The sequence below is a fragment of the Sarcophilus harrisii genome, chromosome 4 (genome assembly GCF_902635505.1).
Source record: "Sarcophilus harrisii chromosome 4, mSarHar1.11, whole genome shotgun sequence".
NCBI lineage: Eukaryota > Metazoa > Chordata > Mammalia > Dasyuromorphia > Dasyuridae > Sarcophilus > Sarcophilus harrisii.
Window position 1 is genome coordinate 425,177,799 of NC_045429.1, and position 9,821 is coordinate 425,187,619.

Below are 9,821 nucleotides of genomic sequence, written 5' to 3' on the forward strand. Positions count from 1 at the left end.
GGTTATACATGCAACAATTATACAAAACATTTTCATATTATCCATTTTGTTCAGGAAGAGTCAAACAAAAAGGGGAAAAAAAGGAAAGAATAGCATGCTTCAGACACTATCCATTCTTTCTCTGGAGGCAAAAAGCATGCTGCTTCATTTATTCTTTAGGATTTGTCTTAGGTCATTGTATTGCTGAGAATAGCCAAATCATTCACTGTTTTTCATCAAACAATATTGCTGTTACTGGATACAATGTTTCCCTGCTTCTGTTCACTCACTTCACTTTACATCAGTTCATCTAATTCTTTCCAGGTTTTTCTGGTATTATCCTGCTTGTCACTTCTTATACAGCAATAATATTCCATGCAATGGGCATCCCCTTGATTTCCAATTCTTAGTCACCACAAAAACAGCTGCTACAACTATAAAATCGCCTCTTTTTTTCAAGAACCCTTTCTCAATTAAACCTAATGCTAATGCTTTCCCATTGTTGATTTTCTCCAATTCATCTTTTTTGGGCATAATGGTTTAGATATTGCTTTTACCTCGGTGAGAACAGAGACTATAGTTTGTCTTTCTTTTACCCAGTGCTTAGTAAGGTGTTTACACATAGTAGGTGTTTAATGATTATTTGCTTGATAGTTGTCCATTCTCTAGGGAGACCATCCCTATGTTAGACTCAAGTTACAATGTGTCTTATTGTGGTTGATCAGACCAATACAAATTCAGAATGCTTCTGCCTCAGGTCCAGCAGAAATAATTCACATGAATATTTGGAGTAGATTCTCTAATTTTACACCTTTCTCTTTCTCTCTCTCTCCTCTCTCTCTCTCTCTCTCTCAATTTTTGCTACTTCAATTCTGCTTTGGTCAGAGAACACATCAGCTTCTTTGATGTGGGCTCAACATGCTGGGCCTGTGCCAGTGTCTCCAATTTCATATAATCAATTCTAAAGTTCTAAAGAGAGATCTTGAGATTTTTTTCTGACTACCAAGTGATCATTTGTCCTGTGTGAATTCTCCATAAAATGTTTTTTTGGGTTTTTTGGGTTTTTTTTTTTTTTTTTTTTTTTTTTTTTTTTTTTTTTTTTTTGTGGAGGAGAAAAAAGGTGTTTAATAAATCTTTGTTTACTAGACTTCTGGGAATTTACTCAAACCCCTTCCTCAAACCTTCACTCAGCACAGCATTTGACACCTAGTAAATGATTGTTAAATTAACTTCCACATGTCAATTCAAATTCTTCCTTTTTATTTCATACTTAACACAGAGCTTGGCAAAATAATAAACCTTAATTTTTAAAAATTCATTTATACTATTTCTGTTTTCCCTTTCTGTTAGCACCTTGTTTCCATCTTTTATAAAACCCTAACCCTAAGTGCACTGGTCCAATCCTGAATAAAGTAAAAAACTGCTAAGCAACTTTGTCAGATTCATTACAACTAGCCCATTGTTAAACTCAAGTTCAAAATAATACATCTACTTTGTTTTCCATCTGATCAAAGACTTTTCTTAAAATCAAGTTGTTGACAGCCAGCCCAGTTTCCATTATTCTAGGATTTGAGCTTATTTTCTAGTAAGTGATTATTCCAATTACTGGAGTCCTTTAAATGGAATTCCTTGTGCAATTATTCTGTAGGAATAGAGAGGCTCCTACTGAACAGGATTTCACCTCCCCCCAGAACTATCCTTTTGCTGTATATATGGTGAAATAATTCCAAAAAGCAGTTCTTCATAGGTAACAGTTCTCTCACCTCTAACCATCATAAGAGATTTATTTTTCAGATTGATCCTAAAACCCAGAGACTGAATTTTCTTTTTAAGAACCCTATATTGTGGATATAATTATCTTCTTATTTATCATAATTCATTTTCCCCTTTGTAGACCTCCATGTAGAACATTCGAACATCTAAGCAAAAAGGAGAGAATCTAAAGCAGTAGTTTCAATTTTTTTTTGATTGCATGTCTCTGAAATAAAATTTTTGATCACACTCTCTGAATAAATATTTACTTATTTACAAATTACATATATGTCCTAATAATTATCTTATAAAGCTTACGCAAAAATATAAAAAGTATGAGATAAAGATAACATGACATTTTATTCTATAATCAACTGGGAATGAATAAATGTGATTACATCTGTGATTTGTGAAAATTGTTTTGGTAGGTGGGTGAAGGATAGATTGAAGTGAGACCAGAGACAAAGAGACTAATTAGAATAGAATCAAAATACTCTTAAGAGAGAATTAGTGAGGGTCTAAACTAGATTAGTGTCATTTAGGCAAAGTATGGATATACAAGAGATTTTGTGGGGCAGAAATTACAAGATTTGGCAATTGATTAGATATATGGGATAAGGGAGATTGATGGGTCAAGGAAAATACCAGGTAATTGAAGAGATGGTGATGCTTTCAATAGAAATAGGGAAGTTCAGAAAAAGGACAAGATTGGGATGAAAGATAATGTAATCCCAACCTACATGTCCCTGCTCATTTTGTGCTAACTAGTTACTCTTCCACTAATACTCACTCAACTTACTATATTGGGTTATTGGCAGGCAGTGAGTGGATAAACTGCTTTGGGTCTCTTAGTAGAGTAAGGTTATAGGAAGGTAATAACCTCTCTCCTAAGAGAGTAAGGTTATTACCTCCCTATCCAAGTCCTGCTAGGCTTGTCCCCATCACAAACACCAACCTTTATCCCCAATTATTCTTACTATCCCCTACCCAAATTCACCTCTCAGGGTAACCCAACCACTACCAGGGTACCTAAAAAGCAGGAGCTTCAGCCATTAGAAAAATTTCACACACATACACACACACACACACACACACTCCTTACACCAACCCCTCTTTCTCCAGATGACCTGTGACTATGGCAAGCTCACAATAGAAGGTAGGTTTTTGTCCTTCAGACAGTATATTAAAAGACACCTCCAATAAACTAGGAAAATATCTTTATAGTTAAAGGTTCTGATAAAGCCTCACTTCCAAAATATATAGAGAATTGACTCAAATTTATAGGAAATCAAGCCATTCTCCAACTGATAAATGGTCAAAGGATATGAACAATTTTCAGATGAAGAAATTGAAACTATTTCTAGCCATAAAAGAAGGTGTTCTAAATCATTATTGATCAGAGAAATGCAAATTAAGACACTGGGATGTCACTATACACCTGTCAGATTGGCTAAGACTACAGGAAAAGATGATGATGAATGTTGGAGGGGATGTGGGAAAACTGAGACACTAATACTTTGTTGGTGGAGTTGTGAGCAGATCCAACCATTCTGGAGAGCAATTTGAAACTATGTCCAAAAAGTTGTCAAAGTGTGCATACCCTTTGATCCATCAGTGCTACTACTGGGCTTATACCCCAAAGAGATTCTAAAGAAAGGAAAGGGACCTGTATGTGCCAAAATGTTGTGGCAGCCCTGTTTGCAGTGGCCAGAAACTGGAAATTGAATGGATGCCCATCAATTGGAGAATAGCTGAGTAAACTGTGGTATATGAATGTTATGGAATATTATTGTTCAGTAAGAAATGACCAGCAGGATGATTTCAGAAAGGCCTGGAAAGACTTACATGAACTGATGATGAGTGAAATGAGCAGAACCAGGAGATCATTGTACACAGCAACATCAATACTATATGAGGATCATTTCTTTTGGAAGTGGCTTTCTTCCACAATGAGTGGATCCAAATCAGCTCCAATTGTTCAGTAATGAACAGAACCAGCTACATCCAGCAAAAGAACTATGGGAAATGAGTGTAAACCACAACATAGCATTTTCACTCTTTCTGTCATTGTTCTTGCATTTTTGTTTTTCTTCCCAGGTTACTTTTTCCTTCTTTCTAAATCTGATTTTTCTTGTATAGCAAGATAACTGTATAAATATATATACATGTATTGTATTTAACATATACTTTAACATATTTCACATGTATGGGACTATCTGCCATCTAGGGAATGGAGGAAAGGAGGGGGAAAGTTGGAACAGAAGTTTTTGCAAGGGTAAGTGTTGAAAAATTATCCATGCATATGTTTTGTCCATAAAAAGCTATTAAAAAAATAAAATAAAAAGAAATTTTTTTGGGGGAAAAAAAGGCTTCTTTTTTTGATTTAAAGTGAGACTGAGTGGCACAGAATGAACAAGCATGGTGGGATTAGTAATTTTCTTGCAGATCTCAATGCATTCTCTTCCTCCTCACTTCCTTTTCTAAAAGTTTCTATTACTGTCAAAATCACCACCATTCTCCTGGTCACCCAGATTCACAATCTAAGTGTTATTTTTAACTTATTGTTCCCCCTCATTTTACTATCTGTTCAGTTACAAAGTTAGGTTATTTCATCTTCCAAAATAACTCCTGCGTCTACCACTATTTCATTTCAAGCACAGTGGACTTAGCGTCAGAAACCCTAAGTTCACATCTGGCTTCAAACAGTAGCAGTGTTTGGGACAAGTCTCTTCACCCTGAATGCCTCAGTTTCTTCATCTATCAAATAAACTGGAGAAGGAAACGGCAAACCACTGCACTATCTTTGCCAAGAAAACCTCAAATGGAGTCACAAAGAGTCAAAAACAACTTTGCAATGGTCACTAATTGGTCCCCCTGACTCAAGTCTCATCCCTCTCTAATTCATTTTCTCACCTGCTCCCAAAAATGATTTTTTTTAATGATATGCTGTGAACATGTCACACAGACTCCAGCCATCTCTAATGATTCTGGGATCAAATAACATCTCAACTTTGTCTCATACCTTTTTCATTTCTATTTTGATATGTTTTGTAGTTCTTAGTATTGCAGCAGCACATTATATGATTTAGAAGCAAATGGACCTATAGTGGGGCCATACTTTTAAAAATGTTTGACACAGTTTGATATGGAATCCAAAAAGTATGGAGATGGCTAGTCTAGGGGATTATCATTTGGAAGACAACAAAAATTTCAGTAAATCAATTCACCTGAAATTCTAGCTCCTTGATTATGAAATAAAGTATTTGGCTTAGAAGAGTGATCCTCTCTAAATTTTTAAGGATATTAAGAGGTTTCTAATGGTCCTTGCTTCCAAGAACAGGAAAAACACCACCACCATTATCACCCAGGGCCTAAGAATGTAGGATTCACCACACCAGGCTATTTCTGGTATCAACTCTGACTGAATGTAAATAGCAATCTCCTTTCTGTTTTAGCCAGAAACTCTGAGGATCTTTTTTTTTTTTTTTTTTTTTTTTTTTTTTTTTTTTTTTTTTGACTGTATAATAGAGACCATTCTCTGCCTCATTTCCTACCTGGTCTTAATCACTGAGTTGGGCATTGCCTCAATCAAACTGAGACCTGTTAAAGACCTAACTAAGTTAACTTGAAAAGGCCCAGATTTCCCATTGCATCCAGAGCCATCTCCAAATCATCCTAGGAAACACAACTGTATCAACAGAACTCTATAGAGATTTTTCCTCCTCTCCCTACCTATGGAAAAGTAAAGTTAATTTTGGGGAAAAGCATAGGTTTGGCAGTCAAAGGGCCCATATTCAAATCCTGCTTTTCCAGTAACAGCCTGTGCCAATTTGGGCAAATTACTTAACCTTCTTTTGTCTGCAACTGACATCTCATCCCCTATAATCGTTTTCTCTTCCTGAGCTCTAAACATAGACATAAGACTTCCCGGCATAGATGGGCTGACAATCAGATATTTTTAGTTGCTTGTTTATTAGGCAACCCTAGGTCTGAATTCCAGATCAACTACTCTTTTTTGCCTTTTTTAAAGCTTTTTTCTAGTCATATTAAATTATGACTAAATTATATGTAAATTAAAATTTTACAGCATTGACAATTACCAAACCTTTTGTTCCAATTTTTACCGCCACCTTCCCCCCATATCCCCTTCCCCAGATGGCAAGTTGACCAATACATGTTAAGTATAGTCACATTAAATCTATCTTATTTTGTCCTCAGACTAATGTTAGTAAAAATGTGCCTGATGTGAGGCTAATATTTTCTGAGAAGGATTTACTTTACCTAGCTCAGCCTAGCTGAAGAAAGTGGAAAAGATGAAAGTAGGAGGAAAGGTCTCCAGGGAAGGATTTTCTTCCGTGGGTCATTCTTTAGAACTTGATTGAAGCTCATTTGAAAAGGAAAATCTATTTAATCCTTTGGGGGGAAGGAGGAGGAGAAGGGAAAGAGTAAAATACCTTTTCTAGGACTCCAATTCTTGTTTGTTTTCTTTAGCACACAGCCCGGAACATTGTAGATGCTTATATTGTTTTACAAGGTGAAAACTCTGGAGTAGTAGTTCGATTCTAAATAAAATCTACTTGTTCCATACTGTCAGATATTTAAAGATTGTTTTCAAAAATATTCACAAAACTATAACAGATTGAAGGAAAATATAGAAATGGGGTAGAGGAATAAAGTTTGTTCATTATCTTTCAATGAATTATACAGTCCATGGAAAATCTTGTATTGTGAGGGCATGGAAGAAGTCCAGGAGGCTCGGAAGTCCTCCAGTGAAAGTTGAGTAAACAGTATTCATTAGCCAATTCGAAAACAGCGAGGGACTTTCGAATTTTAATGCTACCCAATGGCAAAGAAGTCCAGTGAATTGGGAGGGTGAAAGTTTTGCTGAAATTAGTGTTAGGCAGTAATAAAATTTTGCTCCCCACTACCCCCCCCCTACGATCTTAAATATGACTAATAAGTACAAAGATCTTTAGGGACTTCTGAAATGGTAAAAAGCTGTCAATTTAGCTGTAAAAGAGTCAACTGTTGAGCTCAATCCAAATAAGTGCCCATCAACTACCACGCATTTAGTAAACACCAAAAGCTTAAGAAAATAGCTACGCAAAAAGGGTTTAATTAGGTAGCAAAAGATTAAATTAACACAAATCATCTCTAAACCTCAAGTCCCAAAGCTGCCAAGTTTCAACAGCCAGTACGCTAGGCAAGTCGCTCTATTAAGAATACTAAGGACATCCCCACATGTTTGCAGCACAACTTCCAAGGCTTAGGTTGGTCAGAGCTCTCTTTAGGACTGGGTAGGTGGCTCTGAAAAGAGCCTTTTAGTGCACAGGGAGTCTGCCCCTTCGGAACACTTGCTCACTTGGAGCTGGTGTACTTGGTGACGGCCTTGGTGCCCTCCGACACGGCGTGCTTGGCCAGCTCCCCGGGCAGCAGCAGGCGCACGGCCGTCTGGATCTCCCGGGAAGTGATGGTGGAGCGCTTGTTGTAGTGGGCCAGGCGGGACGCCTCGCCCGAGATGCGCTCGAAGATGTCGTTGACGAAAGAGTTCATGATGCCCATGGCCTTGGAGGAGATGCCGGTGTCGGGGTGGACCTGCTTGAGCACCTTGTAGACGTAGATGGAGTAGCTCTCCTTGCGGCTGCGCTTGCGCTTCTTTCCGTCTTTCTTCTGAGCCTTGGTCACGGCTTTCTTGGAGCCCTTCTTGGGGGCAGGGGCGGACTTGGCCGGCTCGGGCATGGTGACCAGACTTTTTTCGGCTTAAAACAAGCGAAAGCGGTAGCTACAAGAAACGTAGAGAGTGAAGGAATAGCTGAGCCTGCATTCTTTTATAACGGCAGCATGCAAATTAGGGTTCAACGTGATCTTCATTCCTATTGGTCAATGTAATGTAGTTGCATTACACCTACTTTCATTCCATTGGTTGCTTCCGGAGCCTTTTCCAAGCCAATGAAAATTGATCTTTTCTAACCCCGCCCCTACAGAAGTCTACAAAAGATACCTTATTTAATTCGGCGAGCTATTTTCCTGAAGCTTACGTCTTTTTTTAATCTGCGTTTTTAATTTTCCTTTCGTCATGTCTGGCCGAGGGAAACAAGGAGGCAAAGCTCGTGCTAAAGCTAAGACGCGGTCTTCTCGGGCTGGACTCCAGTTCCCCGTGGGCCGTGTCCACCGCCTGCTCCGCAAGGGTAATTATGCCGAAAGGGTTGGCGCCGGAGCGCCAGTCTACTTAGCAGCTGTGCTCGAGTACCTCACGGCAGAAATCCTGGAGCTGGCTGGCAATGCTGCTAGAGACAATAAAAAAACGCGCATCATTCCCCGCCATTTGCAGCTCGCCATCCGCAACGACGAAGAACTCAACAAGCTTCTGGGCAGAGTGACTATCGCCCAAGGCGGCGTTCTGCCTAACATACAGGCGGTCCTCCTGCCTAAGAAGACTGAAAGCCACAAACCCAAGGGCAAATGATTTTGCTCTAGCAACTTACACGTGATAACACCAAAGACAAAAGGCTCTTTTCAGAGCCACCCATTTCATCAAAGAAGAGCTGAAATACATTTTGATATTATATATTTCATTTTATTTTAAAGTGTTGAATTCTTTTTTTCAGTGATAATAGCCCCTTAATCTGATAGAGGAGGGTGGCTCTTAAAAGAGCCGTTTGGGGGGGGTGGAGGGACAAGTTCTAGTCCCCCTTATCGCTTATTTGCTTTTGCCAGGCTTATGGCTCTCGGTTTTCTTGGGCAGCAAGACGGCCTGGATGTTTGGCAAGACACCGCCCTGAGCAATGGTGACTCCCCCGAGGAGTTTGTTGAGCTCCTCGTCGTTGCGCACTGCTAGTTGCAAATGGCGGGGGATGATACGGGTTTTCTTGTTGTCCCGAGCTGCGTTTCCCGCCAGCTCCAAAATTTCGGCAGTTAAATACTCCAGAACCGCCGCCATATAAACCGGAGCTCCGGCACCGACCCGCTCGGCGTAGTTACCCTTGCGGAGCAAACGGTGCACTCGGCCCACTGGGAACTGCAGCCCGGCCCGGGACGAACGGGATTTAGCCTTGGCGCGAGCCTTGCCTCCCTGCTTTCCACGGCCAGACATGGCGATAAAAGGAACGAGCCCCTCTCGTAAAGAAAGAAAGACAGAAAACCTTTTAGCATCAATTTGAAGTAATTTATAAGACCTACCGGCAGGCAGAAAGGGAGTCGTTTGATTGGTTAGGAAGGCCTTTTGATTAGAACAGCCAATAGGAAAAGAGAATTTTCATCTCATCATTTGCATCGTAGGCTACCAGGAAATGACGAAAAATCATCTACCAATCATTAGTAGGCATCCTAAAACCTTTATTTGCATGCCGGATCTATAAGTAAAGGGCCTGTCGCCATTCTGTGTCTTTGTACTTCAGTCGCGACTTGAGTGGCTTTGTGCATTCGCTAACCATGCCTGAACCAGGAAAATCGGCTCCTGCCCCTAAGAAGGGCTCCAAGAAAGCCGTGACCAAGGCTCAGAAGAAAGACGGAAAGAAGCGCAAGCGCAGCCGCAAGGAGAGCTACTCCGTCTACGTCTACAAGGTGCTGAAGCAGGTCCACCCCGACACCGGTATCTCTTCCAAGGCCATGGGCATCATGAACTCCTTCGTCAACGACATCTTCGAGCGCATCGCCAGTGAGGCTTCTCGCCTGGCCCACTACAACAAGCGCTCCACCATCACTTCCCGGGAGATCCAGACGGCCGTGCGCCTGCTGCTGCCCGGGGAGCTGGCCAAGCACGCCGTGTCGGAGGGCACCAAGGCCGTCACCAAGTACACCAGCTCCAAGTAAGCGGCTGCTCCAGGAGTCATCGACTTCCCATGAAACAAAGGCTCTTTTCAGAGCCACCCACTTTGTCAGAAAAAGATGCTATTCACTCGAGTTTCAAATAAAACACAAATGGCTTTTCTATGTTGTCTAAGTGCAAGCCTATCGTTAGGGAACCTGGGATGGAGGTTTTTCTTGGGGGAAATTAAAAAGTCCTATCGGTATATGCCTACGTCTTTTAACACTAGGCAATACGGAGTAGGTAAAGTGACATCCTTACATTTTGTCTGAGGGGGAAAGCG

General features: G+C 40.4%; 4 protein-coding genes across 4 annotated transcripts; 2 read left to right on the plus strand and 2 right to left on the minus strand.

The window, feature by feature from the left end:
* Window positions 1–6,858: 6,858 nt before the first annotated feature.
* Window positions 6,859–7,538, minus strand: LOC100913427 (histone H2B type 2-E). Its single transcript, XM_031967433.1, has one exon. It carries the CDS (start codon window positions 7,468–7,470, stop codon window positions 7,090–7,092), a length of 381 nt encoding a protein of 126 aa, XP_031823293.1. The 5' UTR covers window positions 7,471–7,538; the 3' UTR covers window positions 6,859–7,089.
* A 188-nt stretch (window positions 7,539–7,726) lies between these two features.
* LOC100924763 (histone H2A type 1-F-like) lies at window positions 7,727–8,232 on the plus strand. The gene has a single exon (XM_012549700.2). The coding sequence runs from the start codon at window positions 7,808–7,810 to the stop codon at window positions 8,195–8,197; it is 390 nt and encodes a 129-aa protein (XP_012405154.1). The 5' UTR covers window positions 7,727–7,807; the 3' UTR covers window positions 8,198–8,232.
* An 87-nt stretch (window positions 8,233–8,319) lies between these two features.
* LOC100914215 (histone H2A type 2-B) lies at window positions 8,320–8,896 on the minus strand. Its single transcript, XM_003769903.4, has one exon. The coding sequence runs from the start codon at window positions 8,822–8,824 to the stop codon at window positions 8,432–8,434; it is 393 nt and encodes a 130-aa protein (XP_003769951.1). The 5' UTR covers window positions 8,825–8,896; the 3' UTR covers window positions 8,320–8,431.
* A 193-nt stretch (window positions 8,897–9,089) lies between these two features.
* Window positions 9,090–9,567, plus strand: LOC100913958 (histone H2B type 1-F/J/L). The gene has a single exon (XM_003769902.4). The coding sequence runs from the start codon at window positions 9,163–9,165 to the stop codon at window positions 9,541–9,543; it is 381 nt and encodes a 126-aa protein (XP_003769950.1). The 5' UTR covers window positions 9,090–9,162; the 3' UTR covers window positions 9,544–9,567.
* Window positions 9,568–9,821: the final 254 nt, after the last annotated feature.

Coding starts and splice junctions, on each gene's coding strand:
- LOC100913427 (XM_031967433.1), bottom strand. CDS start 7,470: ATGCCCGAGCCGGCCAAGTCCGCCCCTGCCCCCAAGAAGGGCTCCAAG.
- LOC100924763 (XM_012549700.2), top strand. CDS start 7,808: ATGTCTGGCCGAGGGAAACAAGGAGGCAAAGCTCGTGCTAAAGCTAAG.
- LOC100913958 (XM_003769902.4), top strand. CDS start 9,163: ATGCCTGAACCAGGAAAATCGGCTCCTGCCCCTAAGAAGGGCTCCAAG.
- LOC100914215 (XM_003769903.4), bottom strand. CDS start 8,824: ATGTCTGGCCGTGGAAAGCAGGGAGGCAAGGCTCGCGCCAAGGCTAAA.